The following is a 27,155-nucleotide window of genomic DNA, read 5'->3' on the forward strand; positions in this document are numbered from 1 at the left end:
CCAAACATTCCCGTTCTCGTTTCCCTTTTATAGTCTGTTTGATTTTCGCGCTACTAGCCAACGATGTGCTACTTTGCAATAATAATATCGTTCTCGCGCGCTCATTGGTTTAAAGTTTCTAAACAGCACGTGTTTTGTGCGGTGAAACTTCCTCTCGGAAACTGGTTCATAACAAACATCAAAATTTACCGGTAACACGTTCTCATCAGCTGTAAGTAACGTAACAAAATCAGAGACCCAACGACTTCGTTTTTTCGTTCTCAATAATTCACACAACATTTGCTGTATTGATATTTATATTTATAATTCATTCATACTGAAAAGATTCATATCTCGTAAATCATCAAATTTTTCATTTACATAAACGAGCTTAAGTTAAATTATGATATTTTGTTAAGTGTTAAGAGTGAGTGTTAAGTGTTAATAATAGTGATAATTTAAATTCTTAAAACAAAGCAAGCAGTTCTCACATAGATTCTTAGTTTTGTCGTGGAATTTAATTTAAAAAGATATAATGATTTTTTGTAGAAAAATAATTTTAATATCATTGACAATTTCTACTACCATGAGAATATTCATTTGATATACTTAAGTGACTAAACAATGCTTTTGTTGTAAATTTTTTATCGTCTTCCATTCATTATGACATAGTTTCGATTATCAACTTTAATCAAAGAGGAATATGAACTATAAATAATTATACTGGCTGCATGATGTTCATTTGATTGTTTGAATAATTGTAGTCGTCAAAATACAATTAATTGAAAATATTCCGGTTTTCCCGTTTCAATTCAATTTGGCAAACAGATGTATTCCTATGGAAAATGTATTTTATTATCGGTATTAAAAATTTTACTTATTTAAATGCTTCAAAGTATGTATCATTTCGAATAACATTAAATAAGTTTTTTGATCATGGAAAACTCTAAACTTTTTGGTAGATTAATTATATAATTTGAATATTATTTAGTTAATGAGAAATTATCGAAAATATTTTTATGAAAACTATACTTCCTAGAATATTCAATTGGAAATTAAAAATTCAAAATAAACAATAAATATCCAAAATAGATGGCAACAAAACATATTAAATGTATTCACATATCATTTATAGAGATCTTCTTGGTGGAATTTTCTTGTATAATATTCATATCTCTTTAAGTTTGAACTATAAATAAGACCCTAATGATTTATTATTTGCATATCCAGTCATTTTAGTAAACTATCCTTCTGGCATACCTGAATTAGCATTATTTGTTACATCATTTGATAATTATTTGATACGACTGTTTATATTAAATTATTTAATTGATTTCGCAGTCTCCTTTATCTCAACAATTTATTTCGTTTTTCACAAATAATTTATTTTATTATTATTTTCACTTCAATAATTTTGGTTCATGATATTTGTTGTGAAAATGAAAGTATTCTCTTTTTAATACTTATTATATATTCAATCGGGGGTATTAAATGGCACGTGAAAATATGAAAAATTTTTATGTCAACTGTCATTTTGAATGTTTATATACAAAATTTCAAGACACTACAATTCTCTGATGATGTAAACATAAGTATTCGAAAGTTCGGAATATATATTAAAAACAATAGACTTTGGAGATTAATTGCCACAATCCCATAATCTACTGCTATATTTTTATATTTTGTAAAAGAGCGAAGTAGGTCGAACCGTCAAGATTTTATGTTTTTTAAACGATGTTCCATTTAAAGGAGGCCTAAAATCAAGACAATTTATAAACAAAACTGCATATATATAGTAGTTTTTTATTGGGAACGTGGCAATGAAACACCAAAGTGTACTAACTTCAATATATTTTCCGAGCTTTCGAATACTTATATGTTCACCGTCTGGGAAATAATTCATTGAGATTTGTGGTGTTTTTAAGTTGTATAAATTCTTGAAAAAATTCATATGATTCAAAATTCAATATTTAATATGACGTTGATAGAGATATTGATTCATTGCCACGTTCCCAATAAGAAACCGCTGGAAGAGACTTCGTTACAATTTATACATACATATAAAAACCGTCAATTTTCATCTGTTTTTTATGAAATCAAATATCAAGACGATTTATCAAGAAAAAATCATTGTGGGATTGTGGCAATGAATCACCAGAGTTTACTCTTTTCATTATATATTCCAAACTTTCGCATAACTATATATTCATTATCAAGCACTGAAATTTTGATCTAAATATAATTTAAAAATATAAACAATGTATAGATATGGAAATATGAGTTCTGATTTTTGTTACTATTCTTTTATTTTTGGCAATTGAGATCCGTCCAATTAGGTAGCTGTAATGTTTACAAAACTTTGTATGGTACATTTAACAGTTACTGTTAATTACTTTATTTATTGTTATACGACATAACCTTCGCCAATTGCGGTTAATTTCCATATGTTTGCTCATAGCAACTTTGGTACATTTATCATTTTGGTAAATTAAAAATAAAGAGTTTCATGAGGCACAATGGAAGAAATCTTTCACAAGCTTTTCAAAATTCACTTGCCGTGGTAAACTATCTAAATCTAAATGTGTTTGTTTTGATTACCGGAATATTAACTATAAGAGTTCCATTATAATTTTCCATATCTTCAATTTCCATGAAAGGTAACTGGTGCGGTAAACTCCCATTAAATCCATGATGATAATGAAATATTTTTTGATCTCATTCATAATATTTTACTTTGGTCAAAAAAATAGATACTGTAGTGCTTCTTCAAGAAATTAAGTGTTTTGAGAAGGCTTCCAACTTCATATCGTTTTATATATAGATTTAACAACTCAGTTATAGTGAGCTGGGTAGTTGGTTAGTTGTTTTGTTATCTTTAGATGAAGAATCGAGTTGTATTAACCTAAATCAGTTGGTTAGTACCAATGGTTACAATAAAAAACATTTCAACAGAATGCATCGATATAGAACGGAAAGTATTGAAAGGATTTTATCGATATAAAACTTTTAATATTGACTACACTTTTTTTTATTAACTCATTGCACCAAATCTGACTTATAATATTTTTTTTCTGACTTTATATAAAATAAAACAACTATTAAAAACACTACGGCACTTTACCGACTGTTGAGATACTACCCAACGAAGAAAAGATAGATGAAGGCATGTCTCTGAAAGGCTCACATATATAGGTATATCAAAGGTCTTGTAGACATGTTAATTTGATTATGAGCAAATGAAAACATTTTTTCTTTCATTTTATTCTCAAATCTCAATGTAGCTGCTATTAATGGCTGTTGAACTAATACATAATAACAGAGCTTATCTAAACTTTGACAGGTCTCAAATCACAGAAGCCTATTAATACAGTAGTGTTACTGTTTCAGTATAGACCAAAAAAATCCAAAAAATTATATTTCTAGTGACCCGGACTCATAACTATCTAAGATATTAGTATTTTGGAACTTATATTTCTTTTGTGTGCTAAGTGATTAGCAATAGAAGTTTTGTATAATAACACAAATAATATCTATAGATACTTAAATAGATAACACATAATGTGGGGCTAATAAATCGAGCCCATATTAGTAGTAGATGTATTTCAACTATGAAATTAAATGTTCGGTAAAAGTAAATAGTTTATTATCGCATTTGTTTGGATAGTCTAATAAATATATGGTCAGTTAGTGATGTACTCTTTATGAAAACAGGTATATTGAAAAGAAGAATCTTGAGGTTTGTATCAATTTTTACTTCGATTAATTCAATTAACTTTAATAAATTGGTATCTCTTCATTTTTAAATTGTTTGAAATCTATTATAATTTAACTTCATCTAAAAAGTGAAACTTTTGTTACACAATTAGTTAAAGATATAGATTGTTATTATGAAAAAATAATAGAGAAAATTTTCGAATTTTCTTCTATGAAATTTGTGTTCCATAAAAGAGAGGAAAAAAATATGAAAATTATCCATATGCATAGTTAAAAATTTACCCAGATAGATTATGATAATAGAGTAAGAGTTAAAAACTTCCAGGTGTCCATCTTTAAAATAAGAAAGCTGGAAATTTTTCTGAATAGTTTCTCTTAATACATATCGATTTGTTTTCAGAAAAATTTATCAGGTACTTACTTGTTATAATCCCTAAGAGCGTATAAGTTCTTCCAATTTCAATTGCAGATTATAAAAACCCTTGCCGACAATTTTGTTTGATCTACCATAGGCGTAGATACCTCATTTTATAAATTTATTATTTTTATAAATACTTTTAAAAATATGATATCTTATGCGAAAAATTATTCTTTAAAAGGATATCGAATCATTATAAATTGGACGGTATAATACGCCATTATTTAGACAGGCAATTAATTGAAGTCCTACTTGGAACTTAAGAAAAATTCATTATACCTAGTAAAGCTGCTAAAACTGAATATTAAATTATAAAACGCGAATAGACGAGTAAAATGTACCTATAAGGGAGTTTGGTTTAAACAGGGTACCAGACGTGAACCCTTTTTGTATTGCATTTCTTGCAAATAAAACAAAAGAAAAAATAATTCAGCTGTCATATCTTCATGAAACTGAAATTCAACATTCACATAGTCGTACGTTGATATTTATTGATACAATGTGAACTGTAGTTATACAAACTATATTTTATCGTTTATTATCAAATATACTCATTATTAAATGTAACATACACAATAAATATTTATTTATAACTACTTCTTCACTATCGCTATCACTACTATAATTTTTTGCATTCATTATTAAATCATCACCTATATTAAATTATAAAACGTGAAAGACGAGTAAAATTTACCTGCCTGTAAGGGAGTTTGGTTTAAACATGGTACCACACGTGAACTAAGCCCTTTTTGTACTCCATCTCTTGCAAATAGAACAGAAGAAAAAATAATTCTGCTGTCAAATCTTCATCTTCAAACAGTACTTTTTACTATTGTCAACCCAATCGAAATTTACTACATCGTGACTGTCAAACCATGTTTCATCTAGATAAATTATGTATCTATTAGAACTTCGGTAGTCTTTTATCTCATGCAAATAACGGTTATTGCTATCCGGCTATTTAGTTTTTTATGTTTAAAACCACATGCTGACAGAACTTGACGCAATCTTTCTAAACTGGTTTAATTGTATTCTGGATAATCCGCTACCTTTTGCTGTATAATTTCTAATGTCGCAGCTCTGTTCTCTTTAATAAAAACTATAAATAGTATAAAGGTATAAAATCTTGAGCAGCTTTGTCAACTGATTTCAGTTTTTCTTTACGTGTTTTTCGGTTCTGTGAATGATCCACAGGAACCCCTTTCGTGACTGCTCAATAAATAAAAAATATTTTCACTCTAGTTAATTCAGCAATTCTTATTGGAATTGCATTATCGGATTGCAATAAATTTTCCTTTTTTAAACATTCAAATATATTTAAAATAACTTATCGTGTTTCTATATCTAAATCTTCATCATTAAATTCTTACCAGTTTTTATTTTCACTACACTGTGCAATTCCGTTATCTACCCATGGTCTAAAGTACGCCCATATTTCTATTTATTTAAAGAAATTTATAAATTAAATGAATCTCAACAAGCGAAGCCACTGTCTAGCAGGAATATTTCAAAGAAATTGTGTTCATACGCCTTCCGATAGTCTCGGCCAATATAAATGCATTTCCAGCAGTGGAAATGATGAGTCCACGTGGACTGACGGTTTTTTAGATGGTTCTACGGGGGAGTAAACATTGTTTTTCAATTCTTAATTTGGTAGGAATGGCGTGCGTTTTTATGAAATATTATTGTTTCTCTTATAATTGTCTTCTGCAATTGATATTGGAACAACTATACTTACTAATTCCAATAACTTATGCTGGTATAGTATGGAGATTTTCTCATGAGCGATGGCCTACAACTAAGATTATTAAAATTCAACGTTCACATAGTCGTAAATTGAGTTTGCTGATACAATTTGAATTGTAGTTAAAAAATTATATTTTATCGTTTATTATTAAATATACTAATTATTAAATGTAACATATACAATAAATATTTATTTATAACCGCTTTTTACCATCGCTATCGCTACTATAATTTTCTGCATTCATTATTAAATCATCACCTATAATATAGGTTTTGCTAGATGTGCCCAAATATTTTCTACATTTGGCGGTAATTCCCTCTACATGAAATTTTGTCAACATTATATCTTTTTTGTGATAGTACATGTATTTACATTAAAGTATACAAGTCCATTTCAGTATCAACTAATCAGCCACTTTTATATCGAAGCTTACATCCAAGAAAAACTCTATATTGACTTCACCAAAGTATGGTGCTAAGAGATATTATCTAATATAACAACGTATAATGGTCGATAGGATTTACTAAAAACACAAAATCGTGCTAGGCATTAGTATTACTCATAGCCTATCATAAAATCCAGATACTTTTTGATTGATCTAAAGACATTTTGAATCAGCAATTAAATTTTCGAATTATGACCAATCCACTTAATTTTGGGTGTAGATTATGTTTCTAGTCGTAAAATTACAGTTAACATATCTTAGTTGTCTTTCACAGATGAACAGCGTTTTCTTTTTCATTAACTTGATTCATGGATTCCCCAGATACACCTCCAATCTAGTTCCTCGCTCATTTTACTTTGTGGTTAATGGGAAATAATAAAAAATTATTAAGGATGAAAAAGCTACCAGTGCTGCATTAACGTGCGGGTACTGAAAATGTACTCTTAACCTCAAACTAAAAACTATAAATTTCTTTATAAATTAAGGTCGTCGAATCATTTTTTGTAATCAAATTGTTAAGCTTGTAATGTGTCATTATAACTCGATCGTCCTTACTTGGTACTTTGCAACGATTAAGAATACAATAAAATACACCCTTCAGCTATCATTCTTCATGTATGTCTTTTATCACCAACCAGTCATCAATTACATGCGTCAACCATCTTGTATACAGTGTCGTCTATGATAGCATCTGTCACCCATTATGTATCTCAACCACCTATGTTATCCATTTCATCCATTTTGTGGATATGAGGGATAGAGAAAAGGAGTAGTATCTTCTGTGGGAGAAAAGTTGAAAAAGGTCCAGTTGCATATGACCAAAACCACCCAGAATGGAGTTGAAAAGATTGATATCCATCACAAATTATCATTGGATGATTCAACAACTTGTATTGCACGATATAGTATAGTAAATATAACCTAAAAGAAATTTACCCTGATGCTGATGTAGCGCCATCTTTATTTAACGGATTTTGATAGACATTTTTCATATACCCTCCATAATTGGGGGCCACCATGGATCGTTACGTAAATGTAATAATTTCAAATTAAACGGTTTTCACTTTTATTATATATTTTATTATTATTTAAGTTCATCGAAGAATGAGTCAGGTATATGTAGGCAGCTTCATAACTGATGGTCTTGTTAGTGAATAGTGTCAGAAGATGAAAAGATTGACGCGAAAGGATGAACAGGGTCAAGATAACAAAACTTTCGCTTTTGTTTAATGACTTGATTTCATCAATAGGTTGGAAAGAATTGAGAGTTCCTCCATCATTACTGAACAGTTGCACTCGCTGGGTTCCACATACCACAAAATTCCATATTTATTTTGATAGCTGATAGACATTCCTGAAATGAAACAACAGTCAAAACAATGAATGCGTACAAATCTTCCAAATACACCCACATAATTGAAACAAACCTTCAACCACCGTTATAGTATCATTCTTTGAGTCAAAAAGCTCCTTCAATAATATTATAAAGTGACTTTCATCTTCTTAAACTGAAGCAGTAACGCGAGTATCAAAGTGAAATATTATAAATCCCCAATTTCTTACGATAATCAAATATTTTTGATATTTTTCCGTTTTTTCCCATTATAGTTCATATATTGCTAAATAAAATAGGTCTCGCATGTTATGTGAACGTTTTTGGCTACAATTAAAGGCTCACTAGTTCACCTTTGCTAAATTCTTTTCTATAATCACCGTTCCATGTCGTACGTGTCGGATAAGAGCATTTATTAAACACAATTCAGAGGAAATACTTCACCTACACTTCCCGTTAAGTATACGAGGTCTGGCTATTGAATAACGAGACTGCGCGCCTAGAGGGCGCCATAGACGGGTGGGATGAAAAAACGAGTAGTGCGTTAGGTAACTAGATATCTTGTCTATGCACATCCCAAAATACGTTTCCGTCACTATTATAGTATTTGTGCAGTAGCGGTTTGAAACGAGCAACTTATCAATCACAAATTTCTCGTTAAATTGAAAAAAAGTCGAACCGAGTGCTATAATTTATTGTAAGAGGCATATGGGGACAATTCTCTATCTCCTGCGCGTGTTTTTGAGTGGTCTAAACGTTTATTGAGGACCGAGTACTGAAGATAACCAGCGCCAAGTCTCCCTATGACTTTTTCCTAAAGGCGCTCACCAAAGAAGACTTCCAGCACTGCTTCGATTAATGAAAAAAGCGTATGTAAAAGTATGTGGCGAGAGGAGGGGGGTATATTGAAAGGAAGCGTTCGAATGTATAATAATTTTTATGATAAAACCCTTTTTGTAACTAGTCTCGTTATTTAATAGCCAGACCTTGTATAAATGATACGTCGAATGATTAAGAAAAGGAACTTTAACTTATCTTATTGGTTTGGTGTGATATTTTGAGCTCAAATTAGACTGTTTGGTTCAATGTTCAATTCATAAATCTCACTAATCACTATTATTGGAAACAATTGTTTGGATAGTTTTGGGATTGTGGCAATTAAAACACCAAAGTGTAATCTTTCCAATATTTATCACAAGTTTTCCAATACTTTCGTATTTATCATCGACTGTTATAATACATACAATGTACTATGACCACAATTTCAGTATATATGATGAATATATACTGAAAGTATTCGAAAAACGTGGACGTTAAAGTTAAAGAGTACACAAAATTTTATTGTTTCTTTTTATCAATTGTCTCGATCAGTTTATGAACGTGATTGCTAAAGGATTGTGGTAATGAAACACCTAATGTGTATTACACGCTTTCGAATGTAGTCATCATCAGGGAAGTAATTAATCGAGAATTGCGGTATAACAAATTTTCCAGGAAATAAAGAGTTTATCTAATTCAAAAATTAAACTTCAGATTAATAATAGACATGGATATATATGTGGATGTCTATTATTTAATCGTCCAAAACACCAATTGATGATTGGCCAATTAAGATTGCACAAATATATCGAAAGAAATGTCCATACCCGAAGTTACTATACTCCTTCAGTTATATCTCCCTCTCAACTTCCGTTCGCCTCGCCCGACTACGCTTTCCGCAATTTTCTCGTCACGCATTCATCAGCTTCATCATCAAGTGAAGCGTGCGCGAAGAAGTTTTACTTCAAAACTTATAATAAAAAAATGAGACTTCTTATAATAGTATTTTGTTCAATGAGCGGGTAATGATGGCTATTAGTAGTGAGGGCGATTTTTGCACCACGAGCGTAGCGATTAGCCACTACTTCAATATATAAAACAATAATTTATCTACAACTATCAAGAGAAAGAACAATATACGAGAATTGCTACTTAAGTTTTGAAGTGTGTTGTGAATATATCAAATATCACATTGACATAATAAAGTATGACAGTTTCAAAGGTGGACGTACTCAGAATGTGTTATCATACGAGTGCTGTTTAAGTTGTTTGCAGATACTTGAAACATTCATCTTGGTCAAAAAATGGGATTAAATCGCGCGAGATGAATTTTCTCTGACTTCGATGTGGATTCAACCTACACCTGTATGCCAATAATTTGCTTGGACTTTTGGTGATGAATCACCATCCTAGTTCATCAAGTTTCGCTAGTGTTAGGTGTTCAATCGTGGTTACACTTCGCTACAGGATGAATTTCGTGGAGATCGCCCAAAATCGGCTGTTATGCCAAAAAACATCGATGCTGTGCGTAAACTGATGTCATAAGATCGCCATGTGACATACCATGAGATCAGGGCAAACTTGGGTATTAGTTCCAATTGCATGAGTATTGGTCTTAAGAAGATTTGTTCGCATTGGATTCCGCAATGTATGACAGTTGCTCAAAAAAGCGCTCGTATCAATTGGTGCAAATGAATGCTGAAAAAATTCAATTACGTTGCTTCAAAAAACGTCTCTAAAATCGTTATAGGCTACGAATCAGGGATCTGTACATATGAACCCAAAACAAAACAACAATTAACTATATGGGACTTTCTATATGAGCCAATTCCAACTAAATCTGTTCGCGCAGGAAGCACTAAATGGTCGCTTGTTTTTTCGGAATAACTTAACATGTCGCCATCGTTCCGTTAGAGCAACATAGAAAGTAAATTCTGAGTAGGACGCCAGTATTTGTTTGACAGAAATGTTCGAAAAAATCAGGGAAACCAATCGCAGAAGACATTCTTCACCACGACAATGTGAACTTTCTCACATCAATTCAAACAAAAACCTTTTTGAACAGTCAAAACATTGAATCGATGGGTCATCCGCCGTATAGGCCTTATTTGACACCAAATGATTTCTTTTCACTCCCGCAGATCAAAAATAAGTTGCGAGGTGAACGTTTTTCAACACTTGAAGAAGCAATTGATACGTTGAAGCCACATGTTTTGGAATGAAAAAAATGCTTCGACAATTGATTCAAACGCATGCAGAAATGTATCGATCTTAATAGAGAATATTTTGGAATACAATAAATCCACATAAAAATTCGTTTCTATTTGTCTATCTGAAAACCTGAACAGCAACCCTGGTATTATTAATTTTTAGTAATTGAAAGTAATATTACAAGAATTATGAAAAGTTACAAGTGGACTTATAAGAATTCTTTGAATGCAGCTTAAAATATTATAAAATGTTTTTGATTGTTTGAAATTTCTATTTACATTATTCTAGCTAAATATGAGAATTCATTGTTGATTTGTATAAAATATGAGAAAATTCTGTTGATTCTTTAGACCAGTGGTCGCCAAACTTTTAAGTTAATGCGACATCCTAGCATTTTGAGCTACCTAGGAATATTGGCCCAGAGAAAGTACACAAAATGGAATTTAAACCGGTTTATTACAAACGAACATTTATTTCTAATATTAATCAAAATATACAGATCACAAAAATTATCGCATCGCTGGTATTTTAAAATATTTTTAATACTTATTTTTAGATATTTCTGGTTTCTTATCATGGGCAAAAAATATCACAATTCCTTACAAATTTTTTGGGAAGCAAAAATGCCCGAGTAAATCATTTCTGTTTTGGAGAATGCATTGAGATCCAGAACTTTCTAAGCAAATTGTGTTATTGTATAGTGAAAATTTAAATTTATTTTGTTAATAATGGATGTGACTCGACGTTTAACAAGACATGTGACAAATGAAGCACCATATCCAGAGTTGTTATTCGCTACCAAGAAACAGGGCAGCTAACCAGAAGACCCGGACAAGGCCGCGGAAGTGTAACTTCGGTAGTAGATGATCGTTATTTGAGGTTAACGGCGTTAAGAATTACGCACACCACCGCTCGAAGGCTGCAAACAGATCTGTTGGCTGCTCGTAATATCCGAATAAGCCTAAAAATAGCCAACTGAGCTGTATCAACTATATCAGTTCATTCGTAAAGTTGTAAGGAAAAATAACTACAACAATCAAAATAAGTTTTAATCTGTGAAACTAAATCAGAACTCATAGCTTCAACTCTTCACATCATTATATTACCAGAAGGCTGAACAGTTTTAATGAACTCATCATCTTCGTACGGTTTCCTATGATGAGCGATGACCTTGGAAACCCGGAATAACGCCTCGATGGCTGCCTTGCTCTTTTCCAGTGTTTTAAAAAAAGTTGACTGTTATGCATTTAGCTATCTCACCTCAGAGTTGAATTCAACGGATAATCTTTTACAATTCCACTGTAAACTCTCTTGAAATGACGCTCAACATTTCCTTTCTTTCTTACAGAGACAATCACATTACAAAGTAAACACACACATTTATCTTCAACTTGCGTAAAAAAGTAATCAGTTTCCCACTCTTCATTATAGTGATATGTTTTCTGCTTTTTGCTTGTACTAGTCATAGTAAAACAAACAAGGAAAGAGCTTAAACGTGTACACGTGTGAACAGTCTGCGAAACAAAAACAGCAATGACTAATCGGCTGCAGCACTCCCATACTCTCAGTTTTGCCAATGAAAATATAGAAAAGCAGAGCGGCATATTTTTGTTATTCTATTTAATAAAAATACAGATCCTGATCTTGACTAAATATCTACAAAAATTGAAGGTCCTGTTTCAATCAAGCTAGATTCACGTTCAGCTAACATTTACAAATCGTAAGAATGGAATATGTATTATGAAAAGAATGAAAACTAAAATCAATATCAATTATTGCAAATGTTGAGAAAAATCATGTAATTATCCGTTTCAATAACATCCTATTCGTAAAAAGTTTATTGCAGAGTAGTACGATAAGTTATTTATTATTTTGTAGATGCAATGTAGCTTTTGCCGGCTTTTTGAGGTAAGTGTCGAATGTGTTTTTGCATGATAATTAGACTAGATCAAATTTAAAAGATTACATACATACTAGTATCTTTCCAATGGTTACCTGAATTATTTTTCACTATCTTTCTTTATAACTGATATATGGAAATTTGAGTTAATAGGTCGTACAATCCGAAGATTCGGTTAATATGTCCCGTACACGTTGAAGAAGTTTCTGATTTGTTCATATCAATTGATGTTGCCGTTTACATCGAAGAAATCGACTTTATTGGCACTAGTAGAAACAAGCGACGAATATAGAACACATCTTCAGTTGTGGATACCGTTTCGATATATTCTTAGCTTAGTTTGAGCAAAGGTGAAAGGAAACGGAGCAAACTCTGAAATTTTTGAGTGTAATGTTATGGTATAGAATGTCATTGTCCATGTCTTGACGTTATCTTCAGTTTTTATCAAGGGCAGTATTAATGCACAACGATACATTCAAAGATAATGAAACACATGAAAATCAACAAGATACCGCTCGGCCACATTTAACTGGTGAAACCTTCGACTACTTCAAGTAGATTAAAATTAGGTGGAGCATAAGGAATTATAGATATGCAACCGTACCATTATTAAAGATAGTCGAAACTATCTCATCCTCACTCAATTGGATTGTAATTTATCATGTACATCAAACTTCTTAGTATATTTTCCAAATATTTGCAATAATAAAATAATTTTCACTGTATGCTCGGATTCGTTTGTTACTATTATAGTATGACTAATGAAACACCAGTATCTTCTATTTGAAATATTTCCTTCCGATTTCAAATCAGTAAGTATAGGTTCAGTTTTTCAAAAATAACTTGGCTAGTATGTAAAAGAAAATGAATGAATTTGTTGTATGTTATGCCAGTGAAAAAAAATAGAGAAGGTCAGGAAGCGCGTATGAAAGGTCATTGGCAAATAGCTTAAATTTGTAAATAACATCAGTTCATCAACTCGAATTTTCGATGTGGAGCAATTATTGAAATTTTATTATGATACTAGACAATAGGTGAAAGAGATATTGCTTCTGTCATATTACTTTGTCAATATTTCTGGTTGAAAAATCGGAACCGATTCTTCAAATACTTCTTGATAATTTTGATCTTGATAATAACAGGCCACCATCAGAAAGTCCTACTGCGCTTTCATTATGTGAAGATATAACCGTTGACCTTTAATCAGGAGAAATTTTTTACGATGACAATCAACCTACTTGTATTTTGTTATTGTCTTGCAAAATTTTAGAGACGATTAAAATTTTTCACCAAACTCATTCAAATAATTTATTTGGTTTCCTTTTTGGTGGATATCTAATAATATCAAATTTTCGTCAAAAAGTAATTGTGTTTTTGTGTTGTAGAAACATAATTTACCTATTACTTGCCCTTGCTTAATTCCTTCAGAAATATATTAGAACGTTATTCGTTTCTCCAAAAATTGTTCAAATTTCTCCTGAAGAATCTAAAACGTAATGTTCTGTGTAGGTTATACCATATTCTGTATTATCACTTGTTCTTTGTTTTCTGTCATTCTGAAATATTATCACATCTGTGATAACCTGCTGAGGTCATTGCACCTTAAGAAGAAGAATCACATCTGTCATAACCAAAATGTATTGTGTACTGTCACGTGTTTATCATATCGTTTATCCCAGTAAGTGGAAGTGTTGCCTACTAAGAGAGACAGGGACTATCTTCTTTCTCACTTATTCAATCTCGATTCGTTGTGCGCAAGCGTTGCAACTGTATTAGGGAAAAGAGGTGGAGAAAGATCCATCCACAGAAAGCTTATAACACGGTTATAGTAACCATTTCATTTGTTCTTGCTATATCAATTGCAGATTATAAAAACCCTTGCCGACAATTTTGTTTGATCTATCTAACATAGGCGTTGTATATAAACTATAAATTGTCCTATGTATAAACTCTTGAGTAGCTTGGTCTACTGATTTCAGTTTTTCTTTACATGTTTTTCGATTCTTTGAATGATCCACAGCAACCCCTTTCGTGACTACTCAATAAATGGAAAATTCATTTACTGTAGTTAATTCAGCAATTCTTATTATGATTGCATTCAGATTGCTGAATATTTTCAGCAAACAGCTAACTGTCTTTATTTCCACTACACTATGCAATTTCATCGTCTTCATTGCCCGTGGTCTAAAGAATGCCATATTTCTATTCATTTAAAGAAATTTATGAATTTAATAAATCTCACCTAGTCACGCCACTGCTTATCGCAGACTGCATACTGGGAATATTTCAAAGAAATTTTGTTCATATGCCTTCCGACAGCTTCGGCTAATAGAAATGCTTTTATGTTTAAGATTTCATGGTTTCATTGGTAAACAGTGGAGATAATGAGTCCACGTGCACTGACGGTTTATTAAATGCCTACCAAATTTTATATGGGGAGTAAACACTTTTCATTTCTTAATTTGGTATGAGTGCCGTGCGTATTTATGAAATATTGCATAACTGTCTTCTGCATCTCATACTGGAAGAACTATAAGAATATTAAAGTATTGAATATATAATGATACCATTTACCTACAATTCTTCTGTAACGTGTGTCAGGTGTGAATCATATATCACTAAATATTTTACTAGCTTAGAACATTTTGTCTTTTATATAAAACTATTTCATTTTCAGTGTCTCTAAATTGTCATTTGATATTCGTCGTATGTACCAGTGCAATTTTTTAATAGAATATTCATTCAAATAACATCATATAAAATGAAATTTCAAACATTCTTTTCTTTGAATACGTCACATTAAATACATTGTTTAGGCTAAACCAACAATCACTATTACAATGTCTAGCGCGCGTTTTGATAACCAAGTTTTCGTCTTCAGAGACAATCCAATCAATCAGCATCAGAAGGCATCGCAAATCCAAAATCTTTATTCATAATTTCAATCTTTTTTCTGACAAAAGTTTGAGAAGAAATTTGTACATGAATCGAAAGAAATTGTTTTGGACTTTAGTTTGAATTTCTGTAATTATACATTATATAGTTAAATGAGAAATTGTTGAATATGGTTTGCTGAAGGACTTATATTTTTGTCGAATTGATTTTATGGCGATGAGTGAATCGAAACAGATTGCGTAGCTCTGTAATTTTATAGTTGCTCCCCCATTACCAGTAGATTCGGCTTTAACGTTGTTTTATTAAAATTTTCTGTCGCGTTGCGACTTTATAGCCATTATTAGAATCAATTATTTCTCTATTTCTCAAACCATTCCACCTCACTGATCTCTCCATTCATATGGATGGCATAAATTTTAAAAATAGTGAACAAACTATATCTTATACCATTATTTGTACGAAGAAGTGCCTAGACGGCAGGTATTCTTTGAACTTTTTAATATAATGTACAGATAGTGATGACAAACTACATTCATTTCTCAATAGATCTCATACTGTTAAAGAAAAAATCAATTGTAATGAAATGTATTGTTTTCTTTTTATTATATACCCCAAGCTTAAATTCCTAAATTTGGATAAATGAAAGATTTTTGTCGTCACAAACATACGGGTTTTCATAAAGAAAACCGCATTCTCTGTCATGAATATTCAGTTTTAACCTTGGGTCTGGGGTTCTAAACGTTCAAGGTAAATCATAACAATTAAACGCCGAAAATTCTTAGAATAAAACTCATATGGAGAAAGTCACGGAACATCCGGTGAAATGCGAAGAACGGTTGCGTGCGTATGTGGCATTTTCCGATTTTCCCAGTATGTACAAAAACATCTATGCTTTAAGAAGCTTTTCTGGCTGTTCTTCTACGCTCTCTCGGAAAACTTTCTAATGAGGGTGGAAAAACAGAGGTGCAATCAGGAAAATTAGAGCGAAGGGCAGATTTCTTATATCGTATTAAGTTGTTCTAGCAATTAACAAATTAATTTTAGCATAAATTTCAAATAGTCTCACATTTGTTAGCATTGTCCATCAACTCTAAATTGGAAGGAATATTTGATCTAACATAAATTGGTTGATAAAACGTTTTTCGTTTCGTTTTGATCTGGTCTATCGTTTTCAAATATTCTAACAGTGTGACTTTCTAACACCGAGTAGCTTTCAAAGTGTTTCATCATTTACTTTTAGATATATAATCATTTTTTTCCGAAGACTTCATCCAATCTATTATATTCATTCAAAATTCAACTGTACACTGAAGAAGCGTACATTTTGCCTGCGTAAATCAGTAAATAAAAGTGTACAAAATGCCTCCACAGTTAACTGAAGTTCATAAACTGCCATTATTGCCAAAATAGAAGAAGAATTGTCTTTTAGAAGACTGGTAACTCATCTAGGTCTCAATATCAGAGTGGAGAAGCGATTGGTATCAGACTGGACTTCGCGATGAAAGATTGAGCATGGAGAAAGATTAATTTCAAATGAGGCACAAGATGTTGCATTGAATAATTTTTTAACAGAACATCACTCTGAATCGGCAATGTTTGACAAATTTTCAGTAGATGTTTGGGCTTGGATGTGTATCAATGGGACTGGCGTTTGTTGAAGAATAGATGCAAGGTTCAACTCTGAAGTAAATCAAACTTATAATAAGAACGATTTCATGGATAGTGTTCTAATTAATTACTAAAAATTTTGTTCTGCTCTTCAATTATTTATTTTCCAATTTGTTAAACATTTATTCTGTTATCTTGTGTTTTATCATCATTATAAGAATTACTTCTATTATTCATTTCCAAGTTTTATTGTGGATAACTGACTCACTCATGACGCGGCTAGAGTCTTCACTGAAATCAGATCGCAAACAAATGGATTCGCTGATATAGTATGAACCGTTTCAATGTTTTTATTCTTTAGTAATAACATTGGAAGACCCCATTAGTTTACCTTCTCACATTCATTGTAGATCACTATAAGCATTTTTCTAATGTGAAAGAAACACAGTTTTTAACAAGGTTTCCACAGCAACCAAAGCTCTCCTAAGTGGATTCAGAAAAATGCAGTGAAAAGACTATTTGTTATTATAGATACAACGGCACAAAAAGATTTTTTATTATTAGTTAGTGATGAACTTATTGCTCTTAAATAGTTTTCAGAAGAAAAAAAGATACTCCGCTGTTATTATCAAGCATATCATCTAACTAACAAATGGGTTTGAATGATAAGGATTTACTTGAGTCGGCTAAACTGAAAGGGTTGATATAATGAGATAATAAATACTCATACTCAATAACTGTCCGCTGATTTTTACGCTGTTTTAATAAACAAGTGTACATTCGGATTTAGTAGGTCTAGGTATTTGTGTGTTTGGAATCGACACAATAATCAAACACTATTATTTTGAGTTATTTATCAGAAAATACGAACTAGATATCGAAATAAAATGATAAATATCATAGAAAAAATTTAATTAATTACTTTTTCAATTGAAATATGTATACATAAATTATCTGCGCCAAAATTAATATGTAGAACAATGAAAACATTCAAAACAAATTCTTTCTATTGGATTCAATTCCGCATGGTAAAATGGCAATTGCAGTGTTAGCATATCTTGTGTGTGTTTGTTTATTCATATTAAACTATAAAATTCTGTTTCAGTATCAACCACCTTATAAAATATGTTTCTTTCTATTTGTCACTTCCACGAGAAATTTGTTAAAGGATCTACTAAAGTATTTTGGCAAATGGCATAATCTAATATCATAACGTATTTTTGAGCAAGTTAGTGATTAAATTTACCATAGTTTTTGAATTCATTGTTTGTGGTGGTTGGATGATATAAATATCAATTTCACTTTAAATTACTGATGATTTATATTTTAATATTTTCCATTGTCCCATAATTTAGTTATGTGAGCTGTCAATCTTGGTTTCGTCGCAATATACAATGTCATCATCATCATCATCATCATCACCATCATCAACATCATCATCATCATCATCATCATCATCATCATCATCATCATCTTCAATCCTTTCAATCTTTTGGATTATGTGTATCGCTTTTTCGAGGTGGTTTATTCCTCTTTTTTTATTTTTGTTTTCTTCATAGTTTATCGTTTGTCTTGGCTGCTTTTGTTATTATCTTACCTACCTTTCTGTCCTGGCTTTTTGCCCTTTATATACAGTGCTCTTATCTCCTCTATTTCGTTTCTACAAGTTTTTCTCGGCCTGCATCTTCTCCTTGGTCATAATGGGGTCTATTGCGTTATTATTTTGATCATTTCAGTTGGTTTTCTTCTCATTATATACCCAGCCCAGTTGAGTCTTTGTGCTTTTATATGTCTTAATATATTCTCCTTCACCAGTTCTCTCTTTAATTCTTCGTTTTTCTTTGCTCTTCTTTCTCCTTCCTGAGTTATGTTTGGGCCTGTTTTAATTCTCATTATCTTTCTTTCGGTTCTTTTAAGTTCTTCTTCTCTTTTGTTGATTACTGTTGTTTTCCTCGCATACGTGATTACTGGTCTTATTAGGGATTTGTACATCTTTATATTGTTTTTCTGGTTATGTTTTTGGTTCTAAATAGGTTTTTGTTTCTTCCATAGGCTTGATAACCAATGTTTATCCTTTCCTTTATCTTGTCTCTAGTTGTTTGTCCCAAAGTTATTACTAGATAGTTGAAGTTCGGTACTGTTTCTTGTACTTGTTAGTTTTCAGTTGGTTCGCTCTCTCTTCTGTTTTCCCCCCATTGTCTCCATAGTTGGACTAATTTTATGAAGTGCAATAGGCTTGGCTAATAATCTGCTTCAGCGCCTTGACAACTACTCAATACGTCGTAGCTACCCTTTCTTTAAAACCCTTTCTAGCCATTTTATAAATTTGTGCACATTCTGAATTATTTCACGACCTTGGCCATAAAATTACTATTACAGAACTACTTGAGATTGTCTGTAAACTGGGGTCAACATAGATATAAAAATAGATAAATATTGCTTCATATTAAAATAATAAATGACTAATTTATCAGGTGACAGAAATAATTGCGTTTCAACAAACGTAACTAAACAGTTCAAGATTCATGAATATTAAGATTAAATTTCATTAGGGACACTCAAACAACGCCATTATCTTTACATAAGCCCATGAAAAATTAATTACATAGATACTGAAATTTTCACGTTACTTAGACTTGCGATTCAATTGTGAATGATGGTGTTTTTGTAATGATCAATAACGTTTACTATAAACAAAGAATCGTGCTCGGCGCCGATGTTATTCGTAGTCAATCACAAAATGAACCACCAAGTTCTTATCAACAAACTACTCACACTCATACACATACATACAATTATTTTGCTCTACTTTTTAAGACAGCTTGACATTGTGCAAGAAAACGTGCAAGAAATTGCATTTAATTTTTTCAAAGTCAAAATGCTTCATAGATTAAAATTTGACATCGTTTGACAAGTCTCTTACCAAAAAATTCCTTACGTTAAATTTTATTTAATATTTTGTGACCAGCTTAAACCAATTTAAAAATAACAAAGCTAAATGAAATGGGAAAGAAAAAAGTAAGTGGGCTGTTTTACTTCATCTGCACACGCTTGCATTGCATTGAACTGCACGTATTTTCTCACAATCTCATTAAATGTTGATCCTTAGTTTTATTTGGGATTGAATCACAGATTTTTTTCATAGAAAATAATGTGACATTTGGCGAAAATTATCCGTTTGAGGTACTCCAAAACATGTGATTTGAACGCAATAATGCTGATAAAAATAAATATGAAAAAAACCTTCGTGGTTTCTAAGAAGACCAAATAATGTGTGAAATTGTCCACATGTAAGTCTCTTTGCATTAACTGGATGAATACCATATTTTATTTTCCTCCACGTTTCCCGTATATACCTGGAGACAATATTTGCAAACAGTACTTTATCCTCCATGGTTTGATCTGTTCTGAAGTAGAAAGAAGCGTTGCCATATGCAAAGGATTTACAACACAGCGACCTGATCGCAACCAACATTCGTTGGCTGTACACAAACGGTCACTGATGAAGTGATGAGGATTAATGATAAAATGAAATCCAACCCTCACCGCATTTATAGACAAAATAGTTGGAAAGTTCTAGGGGCGCAAACTAAACGGAATGAATCACCCACATTTTCTGAAAAACTAAGAAATTCAGTCATGTCTCCACAATTCCTTCAAATATGCAATAAATTCACGAAATTTCAAAATATGCATGCAATTTGCATTTAGAGGTTAGAATTTGGTATTTAAAGGTCATGTAGAGCTATGATGCATCATGTCAAGCGGCCTTTATGAATATTTGCTCTTTCCATAAATGCTTATTTTTGCTTGGATTTCATATTTTCTGACTACTTCACAATCACTCTTCTCATTATTGCCTCACAAGATTTGAAAATAAGTAAATAATTTTTTACAGTAAATAAACAAAATTTACTTCAATACAACAAGCCATGCGATTTTTAAAACTTTGCAATACATTTTGCAGCATCCCTGACTGTTCAATTCTTATCTATGTGGTGATCCTATCTTTTAATTCCTGAATATTGGCAGATTTTGTTTAAAAAACGATGTTTTTGTAGTGACCCCACAGGAAATAATCTAAAGGATCCATGTCGGATGATCGCGGAGCCATTCGATAAAACCACGACTTCCAATCCAGCTTCTGGGAAACACATAATTTAGGTATTCCCTCACCACAGACGCTTAGGGAAGTGGAGCACCATCTTGTAGCCAAATATTGTCGTTTGGGATATTATTATTGTCTGAAAATTTCTAATAATAACTGGGTGGATATTGGATGCAGGATTCACGCACCTAACGAGGATTGTTACGTGATCAGTATCTAAAATTATGCCGATTTACGTTTCCATCAATACAAAAAGTGACCTCCTCGCAAAACATAACATTACTTAACATATTTCAATCATGGTCTGTCCATAATTAGGTCTGCAAACTCTTCACGTTTATCAAAATCGTCATCCGACAACTCTTGAAACCCATGTTACTTTGGATGGAATTTCTTATCACGTAAAATGTTCATAACGGATTTTTGCGAAATATCAAATCAAGTTCCCTGTATATTTTTCTAGTACTCAAGTGTGGGTCGTCTTATAATAGGACAGAAACATCTAAAGATTTGTTTTCAGTTGATGCAGTTTTTATGCGCCCTGATTTGGATGAATCTTTTCCTGAACCAGTTTCGTCAAACTTTTTCACTAATTTACTGACAGTAGATCTTCTAAGAGGATTTCGGTTAGGATATAAATTATTAAGGATATTAAACGTTTCTTGTTGACTTCTACGCCTATCAACATATCCTCATATCATTAAATTATCAATATAGGTATTTCGAAAAGCGAAAAATATACAGGGGGATCCATTCGAAATAACATTCATTACTTTTCCGTAAAAAGGGGAGATCTGACAACAATGTTGCTCACACAAAAATTCATTAAAATCGTACAAGCCTTTTTCCAAGATAATTAAGCCTTTCCATACATAAAACTCACTCTGTATACCCGTTTGGATAGAAATCATTTTATAATTTTTTCTCCATTTCTACAGTTGGTTCACAATTCTATAAGTACAATTATTAACATTTTACGGTCTAATCCGAAACCACAATTATCGTGAGAAATCCATACAAGTTTTATGAATATATTGAATACTTTTGCATCATTATAAATAAGAAATATACATCGAAGAAAACTTTACGGTTTTATAGATTTCTGTGAAGCATGAAAATTAGACTTAAAGTGTGATATCATGTTTGACAATTCTTGAGAACTTCTATATAAAAAATTTACATTACATGCAGACCAAGTATAATACCATAACAGCTTTTTCAACTATAATATTACAGTAGTTTACATCACGGTGATGTAGAAAGTACCTGAAATACCCACAAATCTTTAGCAAGTTTGATTATTCTACCATTCAATTAAAATCAACTCCACTATTTATTATTATTCATAATTATGACTATTACAATAGTGGGAGGGAATTATTATGATATTTAAAAATTTTATTTGGATGATCAAATGAATCTTTAAGAATTAAAACAGAAAACTTCATCCAGAAATTTCTATATGGATTCTACTTACTCTACTTTCTCAAAAATACAGTGTGTTTCCAAACTTTTGCATGCGAGTTATATCACTGCATTGAGCGAAAAAAAGCGATTAAAAATCACCAAACAATCACATGTCTATAACGCATAGATTAATCCAATCAAAGCTTGTGGAACGTTTAAGTTCCTCCCTATCGAGCGGTCGAGGGAGCCATAAAAGTATTAGCTGTTGCCGTATTTTTGAACTTTGTGTTATAGAAATGTGTTTGGTGATTTTTAATCGATTTTTTTCGCTTAATGCAGTGATATAACTCGCATGCAAACGTTTTGAAACACCCGATATAGCTTTAACGTCATCAGATGAATAGAAATTAGTGCGCTCCGGAAATCTTGATTGATATTCAGTTGTATCACGTCCTCCAATCCAATGTCCCACCATTATTTCACAATATATATTGTCACAATGTAATCAAAAGTCTAAGTGGCGTTCAGCTGTAACCTTTTCACTCAAAAAGCTCCTTGCAAATAATTGACATTTCAAGAACGGAAGGAACTTGTGTAGCCGTGTAGCCAAGTCTACTGTTGCATTGTAAATAAAACACATACATTTATCTTACACAAAAAATACCGGGAGGTCTGTCGAACATTTAGTTTTGTATTATTCCAGCAAGAACATAGTGCGAAAACAATACGAAAATTGTTTAAACAAAATGCTTTGATTGATCAACACATCTGCGTCCAAAATATAAAGATCTTATTTAGAATTTTACCTCAAAGTGTTATAGTTCTTCCAATATCAATTGCAAAAGACAGTTATGCGACGAACAATGAATATTTCATAAATACGCACGGCACTCATACCAAATTAAGAAAGGAAAAATAATGTTTATTCCCCGTAAATTCAATAAACATCTAACAAACCGTCAGTCTACGTGGACTCATCATCTCCACTATTTAGTAATGAAAATATCGAATCGTAAACATAAATGTATTTCTATTGGCCTAAGCTGTCTGAAGGAGTACGTATACAATTTCTTTGAAATATTCCTGCCAAAAAGTCTACGATAAACATTGGCATGGCTTGGTGAGATTAATTTAATTAATAAATTTCTTTAAATAAATAGAAATATGGCGTTCTTTAGACCATTGGCGAAAGAAGACAATGGAATTGCACAGTGTAGGGAGAATAAATAACAAAACGTTGAAATAAATAAATTTTCCAGTTATCGAGCAGTCACAGGTTGCTGTGAATCATTTACAAAACCGAAAAACATGAAAAGAAAAACTCTTCTCATTCTCCTATTGCATATTTAACCTTATAGGATAAATATGAGCAAACGTAAAGCAACAGACCACCAAGAGCTTTGGAAAAACTGTGTTGAACATGTTATCAAAAGAGAAGATGAATATGTGGTATCACCCTCTTTATAACCCTTCATAATTCAATTAAATTATGACTCTAGTTCAGACGATTCTGACTACCATTATTATTCATGAAGATACTTTTGATTTGAAATGTTTTTTCTTTTGCAAAGAATTCATTATCCTTCATGATTTTGCTTTGAAATTTCGTTTTCCAGAAAAAAAAGAATGGGGTACAAAAAGGGCTCAGTTCACGTCTGGTACCCTGTTTAAACCAAACTCCCTTACATTCTACTCGTCTATTTACGTTTTATAATTTAATATTCAGTTGTGGCAAGTTAACGAGGTATAATATTGATTTTTTTCTAAGCTCCAAGTAGGTAGATCAAACAAAATTGTCGGGGCTTTCATAATTTGCAATTGATATTGGAAGAACTATAAATGGTCAAGTATACTTACTTCACGGGCTAATATCGGAACCGACCAGTCAACGTATAATGGTATGGAGACATTTCACTTCAATCCAATGAAGCTACACAAGATATTTAAAAAAAAATAAGTTGGATAGAGATTTCAGCTAAAATTTGATTGGCAAAACCTAACATAGGTATCAAATTCGTCAAACGTAAAATCAAATCAGGTGTTTCAACGTTTCTATTTCTCAATTACTGGTTGAACAGTGATGATTTTATTTCACGATTCCGTATATTTTTTTCGTTTATTATTATTACCCCTATAATATGGAAAATTCAGAACTTATGTTCATCAAAATCACTACTAGTGCCTATACTAAGTAGAGTTATTTATTAAAAGAGTTATTAACATAACTTATTGTTGCAGGAATTCAAAATTTAGGAAAAAAACGGAAATGACCATAGTATAACACCGCTAATCAAAGAGCCTACGAACGGAGTAAAAGAAATGACCGCACCTGAGTATTTTCTTCGATGGAATGACCATCAAAGCTTTTTAGTGGCGGCTTTCGAAGCACTATTACAAACTGAAACTTTGGTAGATGTAACTTTAGTTTGTGATGGATTGTCAACTAGAGCTCACAAAGTAGTATTGGGTGCTTGCTCGCCATTATTCCAACAACTTTTCACCGAGAATCCTTGTAAACATCCAATTATCGTTTTCAAAGATTTCACCAATTGGGAAATAAAGGCGATCATCGAATTTATGTATAGAGGAGAGATATGCGTGAGGCAAGAACAGTTGCCGTGTTTGATAAAAGCTGCCGAGAATCTTCAGGTACAAGGATTAACTCCACAAAATCAATTAAATAAGAAGAGTAAATTTTTCATTAATCAAACACCAACGCCTGCTACGTCTCCAAATGAAGATTTTGATACTATTTATCTTCACACCGGAAGGTAAGTTGGAAATGTCTTCAACTTTGTATTGTTTTCATTCCAAATATGCTACATATTTCAGGAACTCTGGTATATAGGTGGTCTTATAGGTATAAGTAATTGTTCTTGTATGCATTTGACCAGATTTTCATTCAAACAAATGCGTTATCACAATAGTTTGGAATGAAATTTATGAATTAATCACTCCAATTAGTTATAAATAATTATGCAAATTAGTTACAAATATTGACGCGATTTAGTTTTTTAGTATTAGCAAATTTCATTTTAATCTTGTACAGGTACAAACAGGATATATTGAAAAATTCTTAGCCTACTATAGAACCGAACAAAATTTCGATGTCAAAATATTTTATTACTCAACATATTCTTTTCTTAATTGGATACATTTATTACAGCGAACCTGCAATGTCTCTAGACTTTTCAAAAAAAATGTTTCTTCTTGCTCCGCAAACCAGACCTTCACAGCTTTTATTACCTCCTCGTTGGAAGAAATTTTACGACCTCTTAAACTTTTTTTCAGTTGAGGAAAGAGATGATAGTCGGACGGAGCCAAATCTGGTGAATAAGGAGGGTTTTCTATTAATTCAAACCCTAAATCACGAATTTTTTGCATGGCAACATGAGATTTGTGTGCAAGGGCGTTGTCCTGCAAAAAAAAAACCTTTGGTTAACTTTCCGCGTCTTTTCTCTTTAATTTTTTCCCGTAGAGTGGTCAGTATTGTCGAATAGTAATCTCCAGTTATTGTTCTACCCTTATCCAAAAAATCAATCATGATTACTCCATGGCAATCCCAAAAAAACTGAAGCAAGAACTTTTCCAGCAGATTTTTGGATACGAAACTTCTTACGCTTTGGAGAACCAGAGTGTCGCCATTCCTTCGATTGCTGCTTTGTTTCTGGATCGTAGAAATGTACCCAAGTCTCATCCATAGTAACAATTCTGTTTAAGAAGTCTACATCGTGTTCCAATCGAGCACAGATCGATCGCGATGCTTCTACCATTACACGCTTTTGGTCAACATTCAAACATTTGGGGATCCATTTTGCAGTCATGTCCAAATTGACGTGAACTATATGATAAACCTGGACCTCATGAACTACCAATGGAACTACTTGAGCTGTTTGAGGAAGACCAATTACAAATACTGAAAAATCTTTTCAATACTATGGCACTATCCCATCAGATTGGCGAACATCCGCTTTAATAACAATCCCCAAGGAAACAAATGCCCGAAAATGCGAATATCGGACTAATGAGTTACACACTCAAGACATTCTTGAAAGTTATACACAATAGAATTTATCGAAAACTGGAGGACGGTATGAGTGACATTCAATTTGGTTTTAGAAGTAAACTTTGTACTCGAGATGCCCTTTTCTGTTTTAATGGTTTAATCCAACGGTGCCTTGATGTTAACAGAGAAGTTCATACGAGCTTTATTGATTATGAGATGATGCGTTTGGTAGAGTCCGACGTGAAGAATTGATACAAATACTGAAAGAGAAACAAAAATATTACAAGGATCTCAAAATAATGGGAACACTTTATTAAAACCGACAGACAAGATGAATATAGAAGGAGAGCTAACAGAAGAAATACATATAAAATGTAAAGTAAGATAGGGTTGCATATTATCATCAATACTTCTTTATATATAATCGGAAGTGATTATCCACATAAGATACGCTGAAGACACTGTCTTAATAGCGGAGAATATAGAAGACCTTCAAAGAATTACAGAAAAGGTAATGAATAATAATAATGATAACGATAATGAATAATGAATTCAATTAAAATCA

At 31.9% G+C, this 27,155-nt stretch overlaps 1 protein-coding gene across 2 annotated transcripts in view; it reads left to right on the forward strand.

Moving 5' to 3' along the window:
- LOC130445064 (protein jim lovell-like) overlaps positions 1-27,155 on the forward strand; it is a 322,057-nt gene that overhangs the window by 265,655 nt on the left and 29,247 nt on the right. For both annotated transcript variants that reach the window (XM_056780555.1, XM_056780556.1), the window contains one exon: positions 24,823-25,355. In XM_056780555.1, coding sequence (XP_056636533.1) covers positions 24,904-25,355 — 452 coding nt within the window. In that variant the 5' untranslated portion in view covers positions 24,823-24,903. The remainder of the gene's footprint in view (positions 1-24,822; positions 25,356-27,155) is intronic.

The sequence above is a fragment of the Diorhabda sublineata genome, chromosome 6 (assembly GCF_026230105.1).
Source record: "Diorhabda sublineata isolate icDioSubl1.1 chromosome 6, icDioSubl1.1, whole genome shotgun sequence".
Classification (NCBI taxonomy): Eukaryota; Metazoa; Arthropoda; class Insecta; order Coleoptera; family Chrysomelidae; genus Diorhabda; species Diorhabda sublineata.